Source organism: Triturus cristatus, chromosome 4_2, assembly GCF_964204655.1.
Source record: "Triturus cristatus chromosome 4_2, aTriCri1.1, whole genome shotgun sequence".
In the NCBI taxonomy this organism is placed as follows: Eukaryota; Metazoa; Chordata; class Amphibia; order Caudata; family Salamandridae; genus Triturus; species Triturus cristatus.
In genome coordinates, this window is record NC_140586.1 from 188366045 (window position 1) to 188393885 (window position 27841).

The 27841-nt window shown below is 45.7% G+C and overlaps 1 protein-coding gene across 1 annotated transcript in view; it reads right to left on the reverse strand.

Annotated features, from left to right (window-relative positions):
* Nucleotides 1-27841, reverse strand: part of MRTFA (myocardin related transcription factor A) — a 235698-nt gene that overhangs the window by 18345 nt on the left and 189512 nt on the right. Inside the window, exons 13-15 of the mRNA XM_085601073.1 lie at nucleotides 13256-13375; nucleotides 7079-7240; nucleotides 6302-6454 (exon numbers count right to left, since the gene is read on the reverse strand). Coding sequence (XP_085457199.1) covers nucleotides 6302-6454; nucleotides 7079-7240; nucleotides 13256-13375 — 435 coding nt within the window. The remainder of the gene's footprint in view (nucleotides 1-6301; nucleotides 6455-7078; nucleotides 7241-13255; nucleotides 13376-27841) is intronic.

A 27841-nucleotide genomic window follows, 5' to 3' on the forward strand; every position in this document is an offset into this window, starting at 1 on the left:
ACCTCGAGCGTCTCGACGTCGATCTTCTCATCGACGGCGACGTCGACCGTCTCCTCTTCACCGACGGCGATCTCCCTCCCTCGAACAGATGGTGGTCATCCTCCTCGACGTCGACGGGGAGTGGGAACGCTTACTGGTCTTCCTGCCCCTGGGGAGCCCCCCAGCGGCCTCAGTATGGGCCAAATCAGCCCCTCCAGACCCACCTGGTGCCTTCAGCCTTCTCTCCTCCAGGATTTGAAGCCTGATTTTCATTCTGTCCCTCAGGGTCCTGGCAGAGAACGAGTGGCAGATATCACAGCCTTCAGGCACGTGGGACTGGGGAAGGCAACCTATACACACCTCGTGTGGATCAGTTTTAGCCTTCTTTCTACCACATTCCAGGCACTTGTCGAACAAGCCAGGCATGTTGACAGTACCAGCCACTAAGCACTTGAAAAAGTGACAAAAATTGCCAAAAAAACTACAATAAACCCTTGAAAAGGGGAGAGCTCAATGCTCCAGGGTCCTGCTAGAAGGAGCCGGAAAAAAGAACTGAAAGTAAATGGGACCTGCTGGGCATTCTGGGATACTGGGGAAAGTTCTGGAAATCTGGAAAGTTTTCTTAAAGGCACAGTATCCTGTTTTAAGCCACATAATGGCAGCCTATGGGGCTTGTCTGTCCACTCCTTCCTCTCTATCATTCCAGAGGCTTTTGCTGGAAGAGGCAGGGTTTTTTCCAATGTGGAGAAAAGCTGGACAGGCAGTGCTGTTTGTGGATGTTGGTGGAATTCTAGTTGAAGTACTGGACAGTGTAGCCTGTGGGTATAGGCTGCATTATCTGTCTTTAAATTAAATTCTCTCTTAAAGGTGTATGCAGGTCTGCATGATTAGTCACCTTTAGAGATTATTTTTTATTGCTCCGGGGTCCACGCACATGGGCGGGACTATTCACTAGATTATGACTATACACAGAGATCCCCTACTACAGAAGTTGAGGGTTCAGAGGTCCAGGATAGGACGCAGGCCTTTGTACTTTTTGGGCACCAGAAAGTAGTGTGAATAATGACCATGTCTAACTTCTGGCACAGGGACCCTCTCTATCGCCCGTTTGACCAAGAGAGCCGTAACTTACTCGCGGAGAAGTGCCAAATGATTCTCCGACATGCGGTCATAAGAAGGTGGCATTGAGGGGGGGGGGGGGGTAGTCTCGAAGGCGAGGGAGTAGCCCCATCGGACTATCTAAAGAACCCACATGTCCGACATGATGTATTGCCAGCGGAGATGATGGCAAAATCTGCTTCTGACTGGCTGATGATGGGCCTGAAACATTGGACTAGGAAGGTTTGGAGGCAGAGGGGTAAAGGGTGGACTGGCCTACCTGCTGGCTCCCTGACCCACGAGGATGCTGGAACCCACATCCGAGGCCTCGCAGAGACTGGACAGTTTGCATGACTTGGTGGCTGGTATGGACCGGACGTGGCTGGGCACAGATTCCGTAGTCATGAAAGGGCCGAAAGGCAGACTGACTGGGAATGGAGGGTAGTCGTGAGGTCCACTGATCTGGCATAAGCTCGAGATTCCTTGAAGCTCCTAAGCCTGAGTCTGCCTTGTCGCCGAAAAGGTGAGTGCCATACAAGGGCATAACCATCAAGGTAGAATGGACATACCCTGAAAAGCCAGAAGTCCTCAACTAGGCATAGCGTGGTAATGCTACTTACTAGGTGACCGCTCTGCCCTGTGAGTCGGTGGTGTCCAGCCCACAACTAATGGGGAATTTCACAGCCTCTCTCCCATCTGCAACTGCCTGGGAGAGAACAGCCAGGGCCTTCTCCACAAAGGCAGCAACTGCGCAACTGTATCCCAGATGGTAAGGGAGTATCGGCTCAAGAGGCAATTGGTATTCACAGACTGCAATGCCAATCTGGAGGAAGAAAACATCCTCCTCCCAAGATGATCCAGCTTCTTGGTTTTCCCTATCGGGGGTGCAGAAGAGAATGCACCTTTTGAAGATGAGGCCTGGACAACTAAACTCTCAACGAAAGGATTTTGCGTAAGCAATGCTGGGTGGCGAGAGGCAGAGGGCGATTGCCCTTTCCACAGGAGCCCCTGTGCTGGGCTTGGACTAAGTGCCCAGAATGACATCAGTGAGGGCTTCATTAAAGGGCAAAAGGGGTTTGGAAGTAGAAGCCCAGGCTGAAACACCTCTGTCAGGAGATTAGTCCTGACGGACACATAAGGGTGCTTGAGGCCAAGGCCCTGGGCTGACCTTACCACCAACACTCCGTAGGAGGCTCCCTCCTCCGTGGCTACGGTAGGGAGAGAAAGCAAGCCAGTGTCAGGGGAAGTGTCCAACCCACTGGCCTCACCCAGGTCCATCCGCCAGTCCACAGGATCTTCAAGCTGGTCTGTTAAACAGTCCAGCTGCCCATCCCATGTCTCTTCAGCACCTCCTGGCACAAAATCAACACCAAGGATTAACACAGGAACAAAAGTCCCTTTCAGTGTCGGAGCAGACGTCGGTCCGGCTACGTGTCCACATGGGGGATGAGGATGGGGTCGACGTCGACCAGGGGCACTGTCAACGCCAGGAGCGTCGCCTCCGGGACCAAAGCCGGGGAAGGTCGAGTTAGATCGTCCGATGTCAGTCCAGATCTGACATGGATCCGCGGGGGTCCTCTGGAGCGGAGGCCGAAGCCGCCGGCATTGAAGGTCTGGGGGCCCCAACCAACTCCACGGGGCCCGAAGGCACACCAGTGGAGGCAGGTTGCCCAAAGAGGAGGTGGAGGGCCACAAAATTTCAGCATTTGGGCAGAAGATGTTCCGTCTCCCAGAAAAGTAGGGAGGCACGGATTCATCTCATAAAGCGGCTCCGGGTACGGAGGCCTCAAGCGAACACACTCCATGACCCGCGTCGTGTTGGTCAAAGGACGGGGTGAAGTCGAGGAACACCGATGCTTCTTCAACTTCTTGCGGTTACCTGACCACCTCGGAGATTTAGAATGGGACGAGGAGTGTGGGCTCCGCGACCGTTACTTCCTCTCAAACAAGAACGGGAGTGACATGGAGCCAACCGCCAGGCCTACAGCAGCTTTCAGGACCGCTCCTGCAAAGCCTTCAGATTCATGAGCCAGCAGTCGGAGCATGACTTCGAGTCATGGTTGTGCTCCAAGCACCAAAGGCACATGAGGTGAGGATCCGTCACAGACATCACATGATGGCAGGATCCGCAGGGCTTGAATACGGGCCTATGCTGGGACATCTTGACGACACCAGGAGTCCAAGACTAAAAACAAATCTCGACAAAAGTCGAAAAAAGGCTAGCCAAAAAATGGCTAAGGTGTTGCTCTCTCCAAGTCAGCGCTTACGATGGCGCGAAAAAGAAATAACTGACGTCAGCGTGCCCGGGTGGCGTCCTTATAGGTCCCGCGACGTCATTTCCAGCGCGCACAATTCCAACAACGGATGCAGAGCCAACTGACGCTGCCTACCGAATCGCTGGGGTACTGCTGATGAAAAGTTTCGGATCCAGACTGACACCTGGGGAAATGCACAAGGGAAGGAATGTACAACTAGTGACTATCAGATTAGCAATGTCCTGAAGAAACAGGTTTTCATCTTTAAAAAAGTCCTAATTTGAGCAGAATTCTCCACACTGCATGGCCTCATTGGGTTTTAATGCATAACAAGATTCTCAGACAACAGTGCCTGGCAAAGAGGTAGACAGAGCGCTAATTTGCAACTTCGCATATCTCAATTGGAAGAAATTTAACAGTGTGCAGCCGTGGCTGCCTATATTCTAATGGAACTTAGAATGAGCTTTTCAAATAGAAGTACATTTTTTTAAAAAATCTTTCCACCTACCATATACATCCCAAGTTCAGGAACATCTGTCAGACCTTTTTGCCATATCCCTTAACTACACTGTTACACTAAATGGCCATACAGCCCCATAAGAAGTTTACAAACTGGACAATAAAACAAATAAGTGGTAAAACCTTCAAAGGCAGACTTAGTTGTGGTTTTGGACTTTACGTGCAAACTTGCCCACAGGGCACTTGACATGTGCACAGCTTGAATATCCTTGACCATATGCTCGAATGAATGTTGCATAGACATCTTCATTGAGAACCCAGATTGAGTTTTCTACATTTATCACTTTTTCTTTTAGCAAAAAGATCTGTTGCAGAAGTACACTACCTCAAGAAAATATAGCCTAGTATGGTAAATGCTCCTTTCATGTAATACTGGGTTTATAGCTTATATAGTAGATTTACAGGCAGTGCACTCTCCTGCCATTTAGGTTTGGGTTCAGAATATTACAAGTAATTTTCCTTTGGAAGTCTTTGGCATTCTTTTTAGACACTGGTGCACACATCCAACATAAGCTCTGTTTGTTCTTCAGAGGGCACCATGTCTTCAACTGTGTCTGACATCATGGGCTTATAACAAACCATCTTTGCTTACTTAGCAGAAGTGAGCTATTTCATCTGCTGTCACCGTGGAGGTGAACTCTACCTCAACCAATTTGGTCTTTTCCTAGATTCCAGCCTACACGAGAAAAGACACATTCGCTGACAAGAGGTCCAGCTAAGCAATGCAGATGTTGTATTATTAAAGTTTATGCTTTCCTCAAGGTACACCTGTCATCATTGTTATACCAAAGTGTGGTTGCCTGCTCTGTAGATTTCTTGGTTGCCTGCTCTGTGGATTTCCCAATGAATCTCAACAGCTTTTTGTGGCACTGAGCACTGGGACTACCAAATGTCCAGAACCTGTGTCTAGCGGCTGTTGATGCATTTCTGCAATGCTAACATCTTTATCCTTGAAAAGATAGAAACAAATAGAAAGCTATAGCCGAAAAAAGAACAACCTCCCCAGCGGAGACACAAAAGCTTGAAAACTGATGAAGAGGTTTGCTGAAAACTATTTTCTTTTGAACGAGAAGGAAATAATCTATTGTCCGAAACTGTATTTTAAGATTTATTATAATGTGATGTTATTACTTTGTATAAATCACTTGGTCATCTTAAGACTTCCCTGCAGTTCATTGACATTCAACATGTTGAAGGGGAATCAAACTTGACTTCTCTACTTTCATTACCAAACTACAAGAGTGTCACGGTGCACAAATCAAGTGATGGCCACAGATAAAGTTCACTTACTGATCATTTGCATCCATGCCTTACTTTTAGAGCTGGGTGCAGCAGGCAATTGGTGAATCTACTTGACAAAGACACCCCTAAATCCAACACCAGGAGTTGGAGAAGTTATCTATCCACTACATGTCTGTAGCTATTGTAAACAGGAATCTGAAGAAAAATATCCTTGAATATGTAACATGTTTGTCTCAAAATCCCAGTTCATCAGCCAGTTCATTTTCCGGAGTGGACATTTTCACCCTCTGTTAGCAAACAAGCATTTTCAACAACTCAAGATCTAAGGCAGGATGAAACCCTAAGTCCTTCTATCAATAACACTTTGCCTAACCTTATTTATATATGAATATATAAAAGTCATCTGAAGTAACCGTGGCTGCTTTATCATTTCCAGCCAGTATGCCTGATCTGGAATGAAACTTAAACTTTAGGGTTCCTGACAAGAACTTCTTACACAGCTTGGATTCAGCTTCCTTGCGGCAAGAGCTTAAATAATAGACAAATTCCTCATGGCCATATTAGTCCACTTACTTTCCTGGCCAGACCCAAAAACAGCTACTATGTATTTAAAGTGCACCAACACCAACTTGGAAAAAAAAGCTGTCAATATGGAACCTGTAAAATATCTCTGCATAGTTGATCTCAGGAACATTTTCTGTTGATGAGGGTCGCAACTGGATGAGGGTCAGAAACTGGAAGATGACTGAGGAGTCAGAACGGTTCTCTGAGCTCTTGCAGAGATCATCACTAGCTTGTTCTAGACTGGCTTCTGTGTGAAGATCACAGGCGGTTGATATTTCAGATCCAACCAGTGTATGCACAGCTTAGGAATCTTTGAGTGATCACTGTTGCACAATTATAGGGATGAGGGAACCTTAAGCATTCAGATAATCTGTTGGGTGGGAATGAGAGGCACATAGATAAAAAGCATTAAGAGGGACATTTCATGGGATAGTGGGACATTTTGAACAAGGAGCCTCAAGGGCCACAATGCTACATGGGACGCAAACAACATAGAAGCAGGTATAAGAAGGGGCTGGAGAGATGTACAGCTCACAAGTTTGTTGACACAAATAAGTAAGATGTAGGAAGATTTCACTCCCATATATGGTGACCATGGTTATGATAGGCCCCCCACTCCCTTTTGCTGGACCACTAAGTCTCACCTCTGTCGATTTCGGCTGATGCTTCACTGCCTCCTCATAGCCTGGTGGCTCCTTGGCTCTGGGTGCTGCTGGTGGTGGTGGTGTGAAAAATATGGAAGTTGGAGAGTCCGTCTGTGGGACTGGCAGCACCGGGGATCCTGGGTGGGAAGAGTTCTGTACACAAGAGAAGGCCAGTGAGAGAGGGACAGATCAAAACAGACTATGAATAAACAAATCCAAATGAGATGTACACTTTCCTCACCGCACCTAAACCAAGCCATTTGCTGCTGCCATGCCCAATAACCTACATTTGCCAAAATTCCTTTTTTTCCTGGAATCAACTATGTCTCTATCCTATTTTCCAAACCTTTCCTCCAGCCCCCTTTGTCTATATGGCCAACATTCAGTAGACTCCACCAACACTTTCAATGTTTCCCTGGCTCCTAAACAGCCGTTGGATCGTGCCACAAGCCACTTTATTGGTCCTGTGAGTTCTGTTGCCCAAATGTCCCCACCAGGCCTGCCAAAACACAGCACACTTAACGGTCCCAGAAGTCCTTGGAATCCCTCCCTTGTCTGGTCTGCCCTTTCGATTGTAACCCAAACGTCTTTGTCCTCTCCCATACTGTAACCCTGAGCTCTTACACTCACAATTACCCCGCCCTCCTTGCTCTGCTGAGCTCACTCGAACTGCCCCCTTTCCTTCTCATGCCCCACACTGCACCAAGGCACTTGCACCCCATATACCTCACCCTGCTCTCTCAAAGTGCCTTCAAGGTCCTAGCTGATAGTACTTACCTTCTTCCCGGCCCCTGGCTGGTTGGTGCCTTTGCTTCTCTTTGGAGACCGTTTGTGGAGCCCGTTGAAGAAAGGCTGGAGGTTAGGCGGTGCAGAAAAGGAGATGACCGAGTTGGGTAGGCCTCCTGCACCCATGGTGCTGTGCAGCGCTGGCTTCTGGCCCTACACAGAAGAACAAGTTACTTATTTTTGGTAAAACCCTCTTTCTTTCTAACACAGATTCCTCACCTTGTGAATGCTTCTAACCATTAGACTAGAACTATAGATTTTTCAGTCTTGCTCCTGCGCGACAGCAGGTGGTGTCGTGCAGCTCCACTTCGACTTTGTCCTGCCCTGGGAATGATGCCAGAGCCATTTATAAGCACCACCTCTGTGTGCAGGCGCCAGTTTCTTTCTTGACTCTGTCTGACCAGTTGGGCGTATATCTGAACAAGATTTCAAATGTGAGTGTGCAGCTCTCCAATTAGGGACCTCTTTATAGATTGAGAAAATAGTCAATTTCACAGAAAGGGGAGGTTGAACTGCGGTGAGGAATCTGTGGCTATAAAGAGTATCCATCAGAGAGTTCTACTAATGGATACTTTAAACCTTAAAATTATTTACCTTCTTAAACGATATCAAAGCCCTACCTTCCAAGGTGGGGTGGGTCTGTGGAATGGTTCAAACCAAACAGTCCTGAAAGACAGAACGGGCACAAGGGTACTCCTACTGCATATAGCCATCAAGGCAGTAATTCTTCGTGAACGTATGAAATGATGCCCACATTGCGGTTTGACAGATGTGCAAGACAGGCACTCTGCATGCCAATGCAGTGGAAGCAGCCTTGGCTCTGGTTGAAGGAGCCTTCAGACCTTTCGGAGGTTGCTTCTTGGCCAATACGTAACAGATGTTATTACAGAGGAGTGCTTATCTTGATGTGGTCCTTGTCTGCACCACTTTACTCTTCTTTGCCCCAGTGAAGAATCTCCCACTCTTTCAAGGGGCACACATGCCAGAAGAGAGATCGATTGTCTGACATGAAAAGGTCCATAACACTAGTTTGTCCTTGAAAAAGATGGTGCATGATGGAAGAACGAACAGAGCTTGTAGCTCAATTACGTGTCGAGCTTAGCTAATTGCTATGAAAAAGGCTGTTTTGCGAGTCAGTAGATGTAAAGGAAAACCGTGCGTCAGCTCAAAAGGGGTACATACTACTAAACTGAGAACCAAATTAAGGTCCCACTGTGGCATAACAAAAGGTTTGTGTGGAAACATATGCTCTAGACCTTTAACAAAAACCATCACAACAGGGAATTTAAAGAAGGACAGCTGGTCCGGCAAGCGCGAAAAAAATTAAAGGGTCAAATAACCTTTGGAGTCCTTCATGAGCTAAAGACCGCACACAAGTCAGAAAATCTGACAACTTTTACTTGTCCCAGCATCCAGTATGAATAGATTTTGTACATGGAAGCCTGGCTGCAAGAATGACATCCACTACTTTGTGAAATGATTAAAGGCAGTCAACTATTGCTGCTTAATCTAAACCCATGGAGTTGTAGATTGTGCCGCCCTGGAGACAAGACACTGCCCTGCTGCTGCGACAGAAGATCCTCTCTGCGCCCCGGAAGCATCCAGTGCCAGCCATTATGTTCAGGGTTCCTTAGAAGGTAATAATAATGTACGTTATAGCACTAAACAACTGATTAGTTAAGCCCCTGCACGGAATTGTATATCAAAGCCTCTATTACCTATTGGTTCAACGACTATTCGTGCTCAGTGTGGTTTTCATGCTAATCTCACATCCCATACTAACAAACATACTCTTCCATCTAGGCCTGAGACTAGCATGGGCTCAAGATTCTCCACAGCCTTGATTAATGTTCGGTCACTGCCAAAACACGCTGATAGCATTTTTGATTTTTTATATGAAGAATCCCTGGATGTGCTGTTTGTGATCGAAACTTGCCTATCCGAATCTTCCAACCCTTCAATTAGCTTGGCGATTCCAAAAGGGTACAAAATATATGATAAGGACTGTTTACGTGGTAGCCATGATTTACAGAGATAATGATGCTTGCATACCAATCCAGATAGTGGGCCTGGATGGTGCGAAGACACTTGGGTTTGCCTCTCCCTCTCACCACATCAATCCTTGGCTGGGGTCTTAGTCTATAGACCTCCAGGCCCGGTCAGCCCATTTCTTAATACCTTATGCAACGCATTGGCCAATCTGGTCTTGAGGTATGCTCATTTTATACTACTGGGATACTTTAACCTCCATACTTCATTAGAGCACTGGAGGAGAGAGTTCCCTTTCCCTGGGATGATTTGGAAACAGATGCCTATCTTCTGGACAGATTGGTGCAACTGCCAATGATCTGGCATCAGAACTTCTGAGGTCCTCAAAAAGAGTCAAGTCATCTTGCCCCTGGTGCACAGACACCTTCAAAGAGGGCAAGAAACAGTGCAAGAATTTAGAACGACAGTGGAGGAAATTATATAACCCCACCGTTAAAGCTAGGTATAATGATGCTTTTTAAAAACCTACTTGGAAGATAGAATTGAAAGGGCTGGGAACAAATACAGAATTTTTTTTTTTTTTTTTAAGTGTGCAAAACGTTATGTCCCCCGAGGCCAGTTCTAGGTGTCAAGAACTTATGGCTGTGTGGTGTAAACAGCTGGCACTATTTCCAGAACAAGATCATGACTATCTAGGCCAACCTTTCCCCTAGTATGCAACCTGAGGAGACTATGTTGGAAAGTATGCACTGTGGTTTAACACAGAATTCCAAAGTAACTCTTTCCAGGTTTGACCCTATTTTCCTGGAAGGATCGTGTATACCTATATGCAGCTTTAAGCCCAGTTCTCTCGAATGACCCTTGCCCCTCTAACACGCTGGCACTAGGGGCAAGTGCTATCAACCCTTTGGCCAACAAACTCATGAATGAATCTTTATCATCAGCAATAGCACCTCGCGCCTGGAAGCAGGATTACATTTTGCCTTTGCTGAAGAAACCCCAGACAGACCCAGGCGAGCAATCCAACTACAAACCTATTTCATTGCTACCTCTTTTTTTTAAAGTACTGGAGAAGCATGTCAACCATCAGATCTCCTAGTACCTGGAAAGCAATAAGCTATTACATATGAACCAGTTTGGCTTTCGTTCCAATTTTAGTACTGAGACGGCGCCAGTGGAGGGGGCAGATTACATCAGGGGTACATTAGATATTGGTGGGAGGGCAGTGTGGATTATGCTAGATTGTACAGCGGCCTTCGACAAGGTACACCCCATGCAATACTACTAACCAGTCTTCAATGTATTGGAATTGTGGAGTATGCATTGGACTGTCTGGCTTCGATCCTTGAGGGACAAGTCAGATCTCCTCCTTTCTCGTCTGGGGTTGTGTGAATTGCGAGTGTGAGTGCCACAGGGCTCTGCTTTGTGCCCTACCTTATTTAATATCCATCTTACACGACTTGCCCTACTTGCTGAGGCTTTGGGAACTAAAATAATTTCCTATGCTGATGACATCTGTTTACTGTTTTCCTGGGGTAGGGATGAAAGGTTTCACGGTGAAAAGATTAGAGCCCATCTGGCAGCTGTCTTCCAGTGGCTAACACACCATCAGCTTAAACAAAATGCAGAAAATACTGAATTGCTTTTCTTTGGGGTGAAGGCCCCTGAGACATGGCAGCCTTTTGGCTGGCAGAAGCCGCCACCCCCTCTCGGGGATCAGGCTAGCTCATTAAAGGCATTAAACTTGATGACTGTCTCTTTTTTACCTCAGGTTAATATGGTGGTAGGGACTTGCTTCGGACTGCTGCGTGATTTAAGAAAGTTCTTACATTTTCTTTCTTTTTCATCAAGGTTGACTATTGTAATGCCTTACCAATAAATTTCAGGTGACCAAAACGCAGCAGCCAGTTCCCTTTTGGGTTTGCCTTTGAGAGCACATGTCCCGGCATTTGCTCTCTATAAAGAAGAGGATTCCGTTTAAGACCCTGGTCCTTGTGCATAGGACCCTCCATCAGACTGGTGCAGGGTACCTTAGGGAAAGGATTAATTCCTATTCTCCACCTAGGTGCCTTTGTTCAGCCAATGCTTTTTTGGCCAAAATTCCTAGGATCTGGGCTCTAGGGCTATAGGCAAGTCCCTTTTCTTCTTAGGACCATCAGCATGAAACAAATTGCCTCTTCAGCTATGGGTCATTACAGCCACCTCCCAGTTTAGAAAGAAACTGAAAACGTGGCTGTTTAATCAGGATAAATGGTTTTTATCATATTGGTCAGTGACAATAGAGGTGCATAGCGCCAGGACATTCCTTGGAGTAACAGTGCGCTATATAAGCGCCAATACATTACATTTATCGAAAGGTCTACATCCTCTTCAACTCCCTATCAGGTAGAGTTGTAGGGATGGAATTAGGATGGTCTCTGCTGGTGAAGGCTTGTACCACCAGGCGCTCCAGAGTAGGCTGGTATGTAAGGAGGACAGGGTCACTAGGAACTGACTTATGGAGACAATCCATTTGTCTATCCACTGGGGGGGGGGGGGGGAGGTTTGGGTGGGGACAAGAAAAAGGTTATCCCCAAGTGCCCATAAGGGTGTCAGTATGTGCCTTGGTAAAAGGAAGAAGAGATTCTGTAAAAGACTGGCCAGGTTGTAGGACCTCTGTGAGCACATTAGTCTTCACTTCAATAGAAGGTAGTTGCAGATCCAGCACTTTGGTTGTCCGTCTAATAACCATAGCGTACAACGCTGACTCTTCTATAAAATGGCCACGGGGGAACAAAAGCACTGTGTCGGGGTACAGGTCTATCCGAGCAGGCTTCTTTTAGGTCCATATAAAAAGTGTCATCATAATATGGTGCAGGAAAAAACATACCTACCATCACGTTAACAACCAACATTACCACATGCCGGCTGGCACTGATCAGAGTCCAACCCAAAGAGTTGCTGGAGTACTGCAGAGCGGCCTCTAGGCAAAGACACTTTCTTGACTGAGTCACAAGGAATAAGGCTGGCCACAAAGAAGTTAATCTCTTGCATGCCTTCATTTGAGGTAGGGAAGGATTTGGTTTGGAGTCGGATAGAACTAAAGGCTAAACTTTGTACTTCGTATCGGTGTCAGCATCTATGTGGTCGGGACCAGCATGGATCATGGCATTGGGTGTGGAATTGTTTCTGGAGTCAGAGCTGGGCCTGCACCTGGTTCAGAAGGCATAGCTGGTGCAGAGAGCAGACCCACCAGCGGAAACCTAGCTAGGACCACAGCGCAGGTCATTTGCGACCCCATTAGGTATCGCAAACAGTGTCTGAGACACTGTCGTACATTCCAGTTTGCGGGTCGCAATTTGCGACTCGAAAAATGGAATGGTCATACATCTGGCCCTGTATGTATGTATATATGTATGATGTATGTGTGTGTGTATATATATATATATATTTGGGGGGGGGGGTGAAAAAATAAATTCAGCTGAGGAAAAAATGAAGAGGCTAGCTCCGGATCAGCGCTGAAAGGCACAGAAAAGAAAGGAACTAAGATCAGGGCATAAGGGCACCAGTGTCATTAACGGGGCAGGAAAAACTCGATGCACAGCCTCGGAACGCCGCCTGCTGGTGCGCAGGAGCAACTGAGAAAAATCTCCAGATCTAGTCTAGCAGCTGGGCGAGAAATTTGTGGGTAGACGTATCCATCAAAAAAGGAACACAAACAAAGAGCCAGACTTGAAGCTTTTTATACATTATGAAACTGAGGAAGGGATATAAAAAGTCCTCACTACTTCGGGTGAGCTAATGGGCAAGAAAGGACACTGTGCCGCCATCAGGACACAACTAGGAGTCGCCTACTGATGAATTGCATGAATTGCCCAGCATGGGGGTTGGGGGGGGGGGGGGGGGGGGGGGAAACAAACATTTAGAGGTTTCATCACAGTGGAGGAGTTACTGGCCATCAAGCAGGAGGGGGTATCGAGATCTTGTAAAGGAGCTACCAACCAACTCCGTGCAGTGCACAGGGGGCCTCAGTCAGCAAAGAGCAAATGAGCTTCCACAGAATGAATAACTTACAAAGAGAAGCTACTCGCTCACCTCTAGGATGGAGCTGGAGCAATTTGGAATATGTCTGAGTGAAAAGGAGTAACTGACTGTGTCTGGGCAAAGCGTTACGCTGTGAACAATGCCAGTCATTCCTACCTTAGAAGCTGGTTGATGCAGAAGTCCACCATTCTGAAGCTGTATTGAGGGCTGGGAATCACTGGTAGAGACCGGAACAGGTGATTGGCTGGAAATGCTGTTCGGTGCAGACTGAACTCGCTGTGGGGCAAGAAGAATGGAGTGATATAGGAGGACAGCAGACTGTGTGACAACATCCCCACAGCGCATAAACGGACAGGTCCATCTAACATCAGGAACAGTGAAAGAAGTTCCAACGAAAGGAGGGTAACAAAATCATCGGACACAGACAGCAACAAAATAATTAAACACGCTGACAGAGACAGACATATTTAACATATCCACTATACCAGAACTATCGAACACACTAAAAGTGAAAACTACTGAACTCACGGAAAACTACAGAACAGATGGACAGTGACAGAACCATCAAACATAAGGACAGTGTCAGAACTCCACATCTTTGAAAACTCAGTAACAAAATATCAGCAACATAAGTGGTATTACTAGTGCAGGAGAATGTAACACACACCTTCACTACACACAGAGACAACAACCAAACACACTGTGACTGAACCAGGCAATACACTGATACATACCAAACCATCACAAACTAAACCCAAAGTGCACCCCAAAAACCAGTGTGAATGCAAACAGTAATGAGTAAGCAAAGCGAAGTGACATTTATTTACATGAGAGGTTTCCTACAAAACAAGAGATGTAAAACAAAAATGTAAAAGGGGGATTTGGCCAAGAGTCCTTTTTCTATTACAATGAGGAGGGGAGCTGTAGAGAATGCCAGGGGATATAAGAGGAGCTGGTGAGAAGCTGGATAAAACGTGGACCACACCAAGCTGGCAAGAAGAAGTGGATGGATGGATGGATGGAGATAGATGAAGAATGGAGTTGGTTGGAAAGAGACGCATACTGAAATTCAAGGAGGAAGGAAAGAAGGATGTGTCTGTTGAAGCCAACAAGATAAGATTAACAGGTACGGAGGAGGGGCATGGAAGGTGGGTGGCGAGTTTGGATTGAACACACTGAATGGGAAATGGAAGATTAGGGTCCAGAGGAGGGGAGCAAGGTGGTAATTTTTGGAGACAGAAAAGCAGTGAGAAGTTGAGCTCAATCATAGAAGCAAGGTGGGCAATAGAGAAAGGGGCATCTGCAAGTAAAAAAAAAAAAAAAAAGATGCAAGACAAGGTTTTCAATTCAGATGCAAATACAGAAAAGTCACATTATTGAAAGTTTAGGACTTGCCTGAAATTGCCATGGATGCAACATTAAGGAACCTGCCATCGTTCATCCTAAGCTGACTTTTGTAGGTGCAATAGGTAGGTGACAACCTCCTAAACCGTGGGTTAAAGGATCTTATTTGTTTAAAATGCTTTACTGTGCGAACCTCTATCATTCTGCTGCATTGCAACCCTGTGTTGTGGCTGTCGGGCCTCCTTCAAGATGGCCATGTACACTTGAGAATGAAGATATCCACACTCTAGGACCTCGGGTGCCAAATCCCAAGATTGAGCAGCCAGAGATCCTGGTGACTGATCTGACCTTGCCTCTATGTGAGAAAGTCCGGCCTAAGGGGAATCTTCTCATGGGGGCTGAGTGACAACTCCAGGAGAGCGAAGTACCACGTCAACTCTGGCCCAGTTCGGTGTTAATAGGATGAGAGTTAGTGACGCTTATCTGAGCTTCCTCACCACAAAGGCAAGAGGTGGGAGAGGTTGAAACGAGTAGGCCAATATCCCTGACCAGTTCATCCATAGTGCATTGCCCGTGGACAGTGAATGTGGGTACCTGGCAGTGAAGGATGGACAGTTTGTATGTTCTGGGGGAAGCGAACAGGTCTATCCATGAGGTGCCCTGTAGGAAGCTGGCTTTGTATATACTATACCAAAATAAGGTATAGTGTGCACAGAGGCCAGGGAGTCCCCAGAGGTATAACAGAGGCTAAATTAGGTAAGTACAAACAGCTCTCTTTGTGGTAGTGTGGGCGAGCAGTTAGGCTTATCCAGAAGGTGTGTTAAAGCATGTATTGCATTTACTCATTCAAGACTGATGCACACACTCAGAGACTGGATCCAGACCAATTAGGTAAGTGTAACAAGCATTGGCATAGCCAATAGGTCTTGCCTTTGGGACCTTATAAGTGTATAGCCATGCAACAGTTAATGTTGTTGTGGTAAGGATATTGTGCTGCATAACTAAATACTTATAAGGTCCCAAAGGCGAGACCTATTGGCTATGCCAATGCTTGTTACATGCTTTGCATGCACACATGCAATGTGTCGCATTAAAAGTAGTCTCACTGGCTTTGCCAGAGTTCGGGCAAAACTATCATAAGCATTGGCATAGCCAATAGGTCTCGCCTTGGGACCTTATAAGTGTATAGCAAGAGCTATTGGCTTTACCAATGTCTTTAAGCTATGTTGTAGAGCAGTGAGGCTGCTGTGCAGCATGTTGAAAAGTTATAATAAAAAAGTGTTATAAGCGTTTTGTTACCTTATCTATATAACCAAGAAATTATGTGCAATGAACAACCCTATTAAAAAAAGAAGGAACCCAAAGTTTTTTTTGTCCTTGCAATGCTGGCAAGTTCTTCTTGACTGTTCTAATGCTTGTTTGTTATAGTTTTTTTGTTATGGGGGGTGGAGGAATAAACAAGGTGAGTGTCGAGGTTGGGAAATAGACCTGAATTACAACACGAGCAGACGGACACTAGGGGAGAATCAACAGAAGAACACCAGACAGAGCGTGATATTGAGGTGTTGCAGAGGTGGTGGTGTGCTGATGCTGAGTGATGCTGAGGTGACGCTGAGTGATGTTGTGGTGCTGCTGTACTGGTGCTGAGCTGATGCTGTGGTGATGCTGAGTTGGGTCTGTGCTGGTGCTAAGGTGTGGTTGCATTGGTGGTGGTGCAGTGATGAGATGGTACTGTGCTGATTCTGTGCTGATGCCGTGGTGGTGCTCAAGTGATGCTGGGGTGGTGCTGAGTCATGCTGAGGTAGTGTTGAGTCATGCTGAGTTGGTGCTGTGCTAAGGTGATGCTGAAGTGGTGCTGCGTTGGTGCTGAATTGCTGAGGGGGTGTTGCGCTGGTGCTTAGGTGAGGCTGCGCTGGTGCTGAGGTGCACTGATGTGGAGGTGGTCCTGTGTAATGACATGTATATACAAATTGCAGAAGTCCTAATTGCATTGCACTTTTGTAAAAGAAAACAAGTGTTGATAATAACAGCAAAATCAAAGATGATAAAAATTGACAGAGCGTCAGATCTACATATTATAAGATTTGAATGTTTTTTAATGATCATTTTGTATTACTTTTTTTAATGATTATTTTGTATCACTGATGATCCCTGGGTAAGGGCTGTGTCCCCCTGTCCTAGGACTGGAAGCCTAGACCAAAGATCATCCAGGTAAATGGCTGCCTATTTTGTAACAGAAAGCATGAAGCCAAGCATGAAACCTGCAAAGTAAATTATAAACCTCAACAATTTCTAATTGTGTTGTGTGATGCTCTCACACTACCACCTCCATCACAATGTTATGCACAGCACCCCATGACACGATAAAATTATCTCTCCCGTCAGTCAAGACACCAAGAATCACAACAAATACAACGCCCTGCACCAACCGTGCACACCTAAATGGTCTGCACATGCGAAAATGGGCCCCATAACAATATACGAAAAGCTATAGAGATACTACACAACACAATAACAATGTGTCCAGTTTCAAATGGCAATTGCGACAAAGACCGTACACACAAAAACTTCCTTTTCGCTGACCTTTAGTCCCCAACAAATTATCTTGCAGAAGAAGGGAATGTCCGAAGGGCCCGGCCTCAATCTTCCAACTCTCAGTTTAAGGTTTACGAAATATTTGCATAATTCAATTAAGCATAATATCCGCATTTAGGACTGCTACGCTTGATGTTTTATGTATGTGTTGAACACATTGTCCAAAATTTGTTAAAAAATCTGATCAAAGGCAGCATGAACAGAAACAGTGATAACAGAAACGGGGAACATGAGGGAATAAGAATGAGTGAAATCCGGAAAGGTGGCAAAGAAGAGATTTGGGGCGGGGAAGGTCAAGGGGTGAAACAGTAAACAACGTAGTGGATAAATACGAGGTACCATGAAATGAGAAACGTGGGAGAAAAGGGATAGGTAATATCGGCCAAAGTGGTCGCAGGAGGGTGGTCAGAAGGATGAGCAGCCGCAGTGGGACCCTGAGGGATGAAAGATTAGTACATGGGAGTTTAGTGGATAGGAGGGAAGCAGGCAAAATTCTGGTCAGACGGGTGGGTGGAACAGGATCCATGGACTTGATATGGAGTAAGTGTAAGAGCGGCAGTGTGACAAATGACTATGGTGGTCTAGGAAGATGTGTAAAGAGGTGAAAGGACAATATTTGGAACCTGAGGCAGTGGACAACAGCAATGACAATCAATTGGATGAAGCGGTATCAAGAAGATTCTGCTGCATGGAAGGGCTGCAACTTGTATCTGGCACAGTGGAGAAGCAAAAGAGTAAAACAAAATAGTGAAGCATTGGTGAGACAAAAGGGTGGACTGGTGACAGTATATAGGGTGAATGTGGGGCACAGTAGAGGCAGTATGGTGAATAGAGTGATTGAAAAAGGTGAACAGGGGGCATTAGAGGATCAACCTGGAAATCTGCGTCTGAGGACGGGGTATGTGCGTGATTCCATGTCACTGAGACACAACGTTTACAGTCCCGATCTTTTTTCACTAAATAACTGTTCTCGTTTGTGTTAGCCCAGTTGGTTTAGAAGAAGGGAGAACTAAGCTTACTACAACTCACAGAAATAATTTAGCCAGTGGGAAGGAACCAATATGTCCCTATGACAAAACAACCCTCTGAGGTTTCAGTTGGGGAAGCCTGGCGAGTGAAAGGTAAGTAAAAAGGAAAAGTGGACGAGCAGAAAGAGAAAAACTGAACGGAAGAAGGGCAGGAAGAAGAAAACAAGATATGGAGGGCAATACATGATCTGACGGATTACGCATTGAAGAAGCACCATAGAGCGTAAGGACAGCCAGGGGAATCGAAGGACATTTGAGGAAACTAGAGGAAGCAGATTGAAGGAGCAGTTCATGGCCACAGTCGGCCCGGGCAGAGGGCGGGCCGACTGTGGCCGTCAGGGGCCAAGGGAGGCCAGGCCGGGCCCCCCCCCTGGGCTCTGGAAATCAGGACTGAATGCAATAATAATAGTAAGAGTTTTCCATCCTTGTTATAATATTCACACTGCCAATTGCGATTGTTAGTCATTCTGCTTACAGACTTTGTAATTTATTACCATCTACTATTACTACTTTGTCTGCTATATGCCCTAAAATGGCCCTCAATCCGCTTGATAACGTAACTAAAATGATAACTCCTCCACTGGGAGCTCCACGGAAAGGTACTTTAGATCATTTTTTGGCAAAAGCTGTCTCGAAACTAGACCACCAAATAGCGGACACAGAGCGTCGTTTGTCGCTTGGCCCATTTCCGAACAAACGCTCATCGTTAGGCCCCATTCAAACAATTCCCTCTCCTACATTACTACCCACGACCAATATTTCCACTCAAATAAGTGATCCAGGTATTCCCTTCCTTTTACAAACTCAGCCACTGATAGCGGATACTGCAATGGAACCTGTGATTATCAATACCAACTCGGGCTCTTCTGCATACTCCATCCTGTCAGAGGCCCCACCCATCATACCTCCTAAAGAAAAACCAAAACCTAATAAAAATAACCCCCAAAATAAACCAAGATCTGGGGCAACAGCAAAGAGAAAGCGGGGGGGCGAGGGTATGAAAGGCAATCGACCAAAAACACCAAGATTACACCCTAGTCCTGCACAAGCTACCAACTATCTGCTGTCTCTGACTTAAATGACGACTTAATCAAGAGGATTGAACATTTAGTCAAATCCTTATTACTCCCATTCTCTGAGAGACTTAAAAGGCTAACTGAACAACTAGACACTCTAGTAGCAGTATCCTCCTCAAATACTACACTACTGAAAGACCTAGCAACTTTTAAAACATCTGAAACTCAGAAATCCCCTGCCACTATCATCCCAAGGGATCCTTTACCATCACCCAAAGCCAATACACATCCCCTGGCCAAATCTATAACCGCACTAGGTCCTACAGGAGAGGGGAAACAAATACCCTCACCTAATATTCTAGGACGTAAATCTACTAACAACATTAGGGCACCTTCTCCGAACAAGTCCCTAAAAAGAACGGACGTGCGCATAGATCTACCACCTGAGGCGGCACCTTATGCCGTTATACTGACAGGAGTACCAAAACTAGCATCGGATAAGAAAGAGGGGTTCACAGAACTTAAAAATAAAGTAATTGATTTGTTAAGTAAGCATAGGCCTCTGCCCCCCAATATTAACGGCGAGATACTACATGTGAGAAGGCTGTCCTGGCTGGGATGCAGGCCAAAGGACATAGAGGGCGATATCATAATTACTAATTTTAAAGATTCAAGAGCAGTAACTCATATAGCGGATTGGTTCTTCGAGAGAGGAAGGGAAGGAATATCAACCCGTGCCTTGAGCTACTTCTATCCCCAATCTCTTCTTACCCCTTGTAACAATAAATCCACCTTTAAAACACTTAGAAACGCCAGACACTCGTCACTACCTCAACATCTTAGCACAACAAGACAGTGGACGGACCACTCCCCCCCCCCCCCATTCCTCCCAGACAGGCTTTACTCTTATCAACACCTAAACACTCGTAATATACCTCAGTATTCATTATGGTCTGTCCCTATTACTAATCGCTTCGAAGCACTGACAGACTTAGACGATCCGGACTGACAGATGGAAGTATTCCCGGAGATTTATCCCCATGAACAGTCTCTTGTGGCTTCCAATCTCTATCCTAACATTGGAAGCCTTGGTTTGGATGCCCATAACCACTGCGTTCAGGGAATCTTAATTAAAGAGGTAATCAATGATCAGATATCAACCCTGATAAACTTCATTTGGAAGTTATTCCCCAACCTGATCTTATCATTGACCCTAGTTCCCTTTCAACTTTAAATATTACATCTAGAGATGAAAATACCAATGATTCCCTTATGAGGAAGTCAGTGGTGGCTCAAAACATTATTTCATGGAACATTGCAGGTCTTATTAATAAAATATCCCATCAACCCTGGTTAGACATTGTGTCTACTTTTAGTGTCATCTGCCTCCAGGAAACGTGGGCTGTTGACGAACTCCACATATTGGGATATCAGACTTTTCATGCACCTGAACAATTTATCCCACAGGGGAGAAATAAAGGAGGCCTGACCATATATCTCTCTACGACACAGGATATAAAAGTTGTTAAATACCTATTTACTGATTACTATCAGATTTTAGTTATTAGTTGGGGCCACGTAAAACTTTGACCCTTATTAATTTTTATAATAATATTCCAATTAACAGCCTAGAAAGCCAGATCAATATACTTATTCAGAGTGTAAATACTATTAAGACCCAGAAAGAAGATGAGTCGCTTTTGATCTGGGTGGGTGACTTTAATTGTACAATTTGCCCATATGGATCCAAAGGCATTTGCGGCCTTGGTAAACATAAGGACGATAACCCAACCCATTTTGTTCACTCTAAACTGGGAAACTTTCTTAATAACGTGCTCTTTCATTTTAATCTGTCTTTTATAAATGAACTATGTACCCCAAATATTCCCTTTCAACCAACTTTTCACGGGCGGGGTTGTAGTTCAATTATTGATTTTACCCTTATGTCCTCATCCAACGCAGGGTTAATTATAGATTGGGAAATGCATGATGACCTTTTTGGCGATCACTACCCAATCTCCTTCAATCTAAAAATTAAAAATATACATCAGACCTTCATAGAGAAGTTTACTTATCACCCTAACATTAATTTAGCCACAAAAAATGGCTACTCGATAAAATGGGATAGGGTAAATCCCGTAGATTTCCTACACAAACTAATGGAAACCTCCCGAAATGACATACTTGTCTGCTTAACAGAAAAAGAGGAGGCACTAGAAATTATGACCTCCTTTTCAAAAATCCAACTTTATCTTAAAAAACTGTTAACCAGAGAACATCGTCCTAACTCTAAAAACAGCCACGGTTGGTTTGACAAAAACTGTACTGGAGCTCTTCAAGCTCTTAAAAGGGCGCTGCATGAAACAAATAAATCACCAGTCGAGATTCGCAGGTGCAGAAAAGAATATAACTTGGCTGTAAAATCGAGGAAACAAACATTAAGAAAAGAGGCCTGGCTGGCCCTAACTGAAGCCTCTAAAGCTAAGGACAACACAGCTTTTTGGAAAGCTGTTAATGCCCCTTATCTACGAAACAACCAGTTAGACACTATAGATATAGCCATTAACGGGGAAACCTGGGTGAATCACTTCAAACTTCTATATGATAAACATGAAGTCCTTAATTATAGCAATCCTCTGCTGGATGGGTTACTCATCCGAAAAGCCACAATTTTATCTATTTTATTCCCAATAGACATATCCTTTTCTTGCCTGGAGATCACAAAGGCAATCAAAGATAGCCCTTCAGGCAAAGCTCCAGGTCCGGATGGCGTTCCGACAGATGTGTATAAAGCCGAGCCTGACTTGTGGGCCCCCCTGCTAACAAATGTTTTAAACCACTCTAATCGACATGGCTTCCCACCGTCTTGGTCCGAAGCCATAGTCGTTCCGATTTTTAAGAAAGGAGACAGAGACGACCCCACCTGCTACCGGCCAATATCGCTTTTAGATGCATTAATGAAGGTAGCAGCTCGGGCAATTTTAAATAGAATACAATCCTGGGCGGAAGAGAATAAGATAGCGTCACATCTACAGTATGGATTTAGCCCTGGTAAAGGCACTATAGAACAGAGCCTAAATTTGGCCTTAGTTCTATCAAAATATAATCAGGCAAAAAAGGGAAAACTTTTTGTTACTTTTGTGGACCTGAGTTCCGCTTTTGATTGCGTGAATCACGAGATATTATGGTCCATTTTATCAGAGATGGGTATAGATTTAAATATTTTACACTTTATAAAAGCACTTTATAGCGACGCAGGTGCCAGAGTACGTTTTGGAAACAAAGGGGAGTGCTCTGGCAAATTTTCTATTAAGAGAGGGGTGCGACAGGGGTGCATTTTAGCCCCCCTCCTTTTCACCCTATACATAAACTCCATTGGTAAACATTTAATGGAATCTCAGTATGATTACCCAACAATTTTGGGCACTCCTGCCCCATTATTTCTTTATGCTGATGACGCTGCCATCATGTCTCGAACCAACATCGGCCTCCAGAGGGCTGTCCAGAAATTTGCTAATTATATGAAAGAACGAGGGCTAAAAATTAATATTTCAAAAACATTTACGATGGCCTGTGGTCCCGGTACAAAGAAAATGCCTTACCCAATCTTCTTAGATAATAAGAGGATCGAGACCACAGACCAATTTTCTTACCTAGGAATAAATTTTGATAGGAAGGGAAACTGGCTAGCAGCTATTAACGCCAGAAATTTAGCCTTCATTCGAGAAATAGGCGCCCTAAAAAAGTTCTCCTCGAAAATAGGTGGCAGACCAGTGAAAGAGCTGATTGAAATCTACAAAGCTAAATGCGTTTCTACTGCCACCTATGGAGCGGGCCTTTGGGGGATTGAAAATCCATCTCTGATACAACAAACAGAAAATCAGTTTTTACGCTACCTATTAGGAGTCCCCAAATCAACATCAACCTATTTTATACATATTGAGTTGGGCATGCTGTACATCTCAGATGTTATTAAAATTGCGCCCATACTCTTGTGGCATAAAATCTGGGTTACTCCGGAGACCTCATTAAATAGAGATCTAATTACTGACTGCTTTAGCCTTGATGGACTGATAAACATTAAATGGCTTGCCTATGTAAAAAATATGCTGACCGAACTTGGCCATCCGGAGTTCTTTGTGAGGCCATCAAGTATGGAAATGGTGTCTAGAAAAACTCTAAGAGAGCTGGCTCTCAACCATCTAATTTCTAATAGATGGACCTTAGAAAAAACTAAAACAACAGTCACTGATTTCCAAAAAATAACTATTAATGAAGGCCTCCAAAGATACCTCTTAACTCAGCCAAACTGCTATGCTCGAACGCTATTGACCCGTCTTAGATTTGGTAACTTTTTTCGCATGATCACATTCCCGGTCTGTAACCTTTGGTCTAATGAAATTTTACTATGCCCTTGTGACAATATTTCTGCCCAATCAAATATACACCGTATTCTATTTTGTAAATTTTACCAGTTGCCCAGGGGAGCCTTCCTAAAACCGATTTTAAAGGCCTGGGGAATCCGTACCTGCAGACCTGCCATGACTAGGCTTTTACAATTAGAAAATGAATGTGTTACTTCTGCAGCAATCAGTTTTTTAAAACTGGTCATTAAATTTCGGAACTCAATGCAACCATCCTAAAAAGCATATTATGTCCTTTTATCTTTTTTAACTGCTCTCATTTGTATCAAATATGTAATGAATTTCTATTTATATGTATGTATGCTTTTATGATTTTACTCTGAAAATCGAATAAAGCTTTCATGACTGACCTAAAAAAAAAAAAAAGCTTTGGGCGCTTTCGCGGCCGCTAAAGTGAAAGCGATTGCCCGGGAGTGGTGACATAAAAAACCAGCATTGGCAGCGCTGCATAAAGTAAAATCACGTGCACGCGACGGTCCGAGGCAATGCTAAAGTAACGTGGAGGGAGGGGTGAGGGACGAGGAGGGGAGAGGTCAGCAAGCAACGGAGGGGGTGGTGCAGCCGCAATAATGAACGCGCTGAAAGTGTGCGCGCGTGCCCATGAAAAAGGACGCAAGTGGTGTGCGCGGCAAAGGAAAGCCAGAAAGGAAAGCCAGATGGCGCCTGATCGAGCGCTGAAAGCTGCCGGCTGCGCGCATAACCCCAAGCGCTAAGCCAGCAAAAGCGGGTGGCAGCACTTTTAAAAGCCACTTACTAAATGTCTCGCAGAGCAGCGCATGCACTAGCTCAGCGAGACCTAAAAAAAGGTATACTTGTATTTTATTTCTAGAACCAAGTAGGACTTGGTAAAGGTAGGTAAAATATACTTGCAATTGTAAGCGTTCACACAGAAATGCAACGGAGGATGGATATGCAATTGTTACAGGTTGGTATTGATTCAAAAAGCTGTTCACATTACACAATAAGTATTTTGAGAATACGCTTCAGTTACTTTTAGATTATTTCGATTACTGGGGGTGGTATGCCTACATACCACACCTAAGGATCTCACAATACAAGTTAAGTAAGATTTTCCTTGTTTGAGTTACAGTTTCTATTTTCTCCATACAAAACAGTTCAGCACTTAGAACATTTTAAACCCAAAATTTCATAACATGGGTTCCTATGGGAAAAAATGGTTATCGGTTTCACAGGTAAGTTAACGTCTTACAAGTGGGAGTTTTAGGGGTTAGGACCAAGGTTCCCCAAGGTCTATTTAGGCGCTCAAGTTGCACCACTGGCAGGAACTGGGGCGGCCGGGTGCAGAATGCAGGGGCCCAATGTTAGCCAATGGGGCTAAGGGAACTTTCAGTTAGGACAGCTTACGAGCAGGCCACCCGGGTGTGGGAGAAAAGCTCTTGGGGTTAAGGTCAGTACTGTAGGGGCCAACGACCAGCACAGGAGCTGCACCACCAGCGGCACGGACGCAGGGTGCCAAGGAGACATCAGGACCCTGTGCTTCTCAATGTAGACCTTCCGTTTGGCAAAGTTGCTGCAGACTCAGGCAGGGAGTCTTGCTGAAGGCGACAACCGACTGGAGAGGCAAGTTGGGATCTTGGGGGATGCCTGGACACTGTCGATTGGGCCACTCAAGGCCATGTGGCGTCGGGTACAGGGGTGTCTTTTGGCGTCAGGTTATTCTTAGCAGCCTCGGTTGGGAGGACCCTTCGCTGCAGGTGTCGTCTTGAGGCTTGAGGGAGGTCGGGGATCACCAGATCCCAGGTCAGGATTGCTGGGGAGACCTCCTCGTGGTGTTGGGCCACTCAAACTCGGGTTGGGGGCGTTGGGTGCAGAATCACAAAGACACTGAAATACGGATTCTGCTCTTGGAGTCTTTGTTGAGCAAATCCGGTGCACACAGGAGACAGTCCGTAAGGTGAGTGCAGGGCAGGTCAGGTCCTCCAGGCTCTGGGTGGCAGCTAGCTACACCTGCTTCTTCGCTGTAGGCACGTCAAAGTCAGGACAGACCGGAAAGGCTGGGGCCAAAGCAGGTGTCCTCTTCTTCCTGGGCCAGCACAGCTCTTCGGTCCTTCTTCTTTCTTCCTCAAATCTGAGGAGGCAAGCTTCAGGGTTGCCACTAAATACTACATTTAGGGGCGTTAATGGAGTGTGCAGGTCGGGACCAATGGGTCCCATCCTTTGGGTGGGTTCAACCCCTATTATGCCACCTTTCCAGTGGAAGGGGGCATGAGCCTCTCCCTAACTGACTGAATTCCCCCATCTTCACGATGGAGGGGACTGAGATGTGTGCCTCACTTCGCCTCCCCATCTGAGGGTTGGGGTTGGCAAACGTGGGCACACCTCTCTTCCTAGTTCGGTTTTCCTTCCAATTTTCCCACCCAAAGCGGGGGCCAGAACTGGTGGGAGACAGTTGCTGGGGGAAGCAAAAGGCAGGGACAGCTTCCAAAGGCGGCAGGCCTTTGAAGCTTCCCCTTCGTGGACCCAGCCCTCATGGGGGAGGAGGCATGACACCTCTACCCAGGATGGGCTTTGTTTCTGAACCCAGTCATCGGAATCGTTGGACTTCACGGACTCCGGGCTGGATGTGGTTTGGACATGTGGGATCTTAAGGCCTGACTTCCTCCTATTGTTAGGCATCGAAGGGATCTTCCCCCTCAAAGATGACTGAGGTGCCAGAAAGGTCACGGTGCTGCATGGTTCTGTGTGCTGAACAGAGTTCCATCAGGTACTGAAGAATCTTCTTAGAAAGGACGGCGAGGCAAAAGAAGCAGGTGGTGTCATCATGGTCAGGGACATGCAGAAGTTACACACTTCATGGCGGGCTGTTCACGGATATTAGGTGTGGCATCGAGAAGAGCAATATTAGACTGGTGTGCTGCATTCACATAAGATGGTGGGTCAGAAATAGTGCCAGTTCTCCAAAGAGGGCTAGGCTCTCACGCTTTCAGTGGAGGAGGAGTCACAGCTCATCTTGTAACTAGAGAGAATGCTTTAAAGAAAAACAACGTACAAATGTCCGAGCACAACACTCGATAGCAGAAGTGTTCCAAGCATATAGCCACATATGTAAGCTAGCTGGTTTTCGATTTCAACCAATTTCAGACTGTAAAAACCCAAGTAAGCTATCAGTTTTTCGATTTCAACCAGTTACGGATGGTTAAAACCCACTGGCACAGATAGCAGATATTTCAGTGGAAACTGAAAACTACAGATTTTCAAAATTATATGGCAACAGAACATTGTTTCAGAAAAAGTATGCCTGTCTACTTAACAGGAATGGCCCTCACAGCACTTAGGTTTGATGCTGTTCAAAGATTAACGTGCTTCTAGTTAAATGACTAAGCAAATAAAATGGTATCTCACCATGAAGGGTCTTGTTGGTGTATTTAAACGCCACCCAATGTACTTCTCCACACAATCTATCTCACTAAAGTACAGGGATGGTAACAAGGAAAAGAAAGCAGAAATAAGGAAAAAAGTAATCTGGGAAGCACTGCTGTGGTAAGGCGAGATCCCTCACTCACCCAAGGGTGACAGACTTCCTCATAGGGTCCCCTCTTCACACTGGGACTGCAAGGCACGCAGTGTGGGCTACAACTCTCCCATAGGAGAGGAGCAGTTTTTTTTTTCTTATCCACACTACTAGTGCTCTATTATGTAGGGGAGGGCGGGGCAGAGTGCAAACAAAAAACTAGTGTGTGAGTTAAAACTAAGTCTTGGTGGGTGAGGACAATTTTTATTCTGGTACCCTCAATGGATAGGATTACAAGCATCTGCAATGCAATAGGTCTCGCATTTATAAGAGTTTGAGCTATTGGCATTGTAAAATTACAATGCCTTTTATTTATGTTTTGGTTTTAAAACAAATAAAAGGCATTGTCATTTACAATGTCAGTAGCATAAACTCGCATAAAAGCAGTGTGCGGCGTGCAGCAGTGTGCGGCGTGCAGCAGTGTGCGGCGTGCAGCAGTGTGCGGCGTGCAGCACTGTGACGTGCAGCGGTGTGCTGCGTGCAGCAGTGTGCTGCGTGCAGCAGTGTGCGGCGTGCAGCAGTGTTTCGTGTAGCAGTGTGAGGCATGCAGCACTGTGGCGTGCAGCGGCGTGCAGCAGTGTCGTGCAGCATGCAGCACTGAGTAATGCAGCAGTGTGCAGCAGGGTGTGGCGTGCAGCAGTGTGCCGGTTGCATCAGTGTGTGCCGTGCAGCAGTGTGTGGCGTGCAGCAATGTTTCGTGTAGCAGTGTGTGGCGTGCGGCAGTGTGTGGCGTGCGGCAGTGTGCGGCGTGCAGCAGTGTGAGGCGTGCAGCAGTGTGAGGCGTGCAGCAGTGTGAGGCGTGC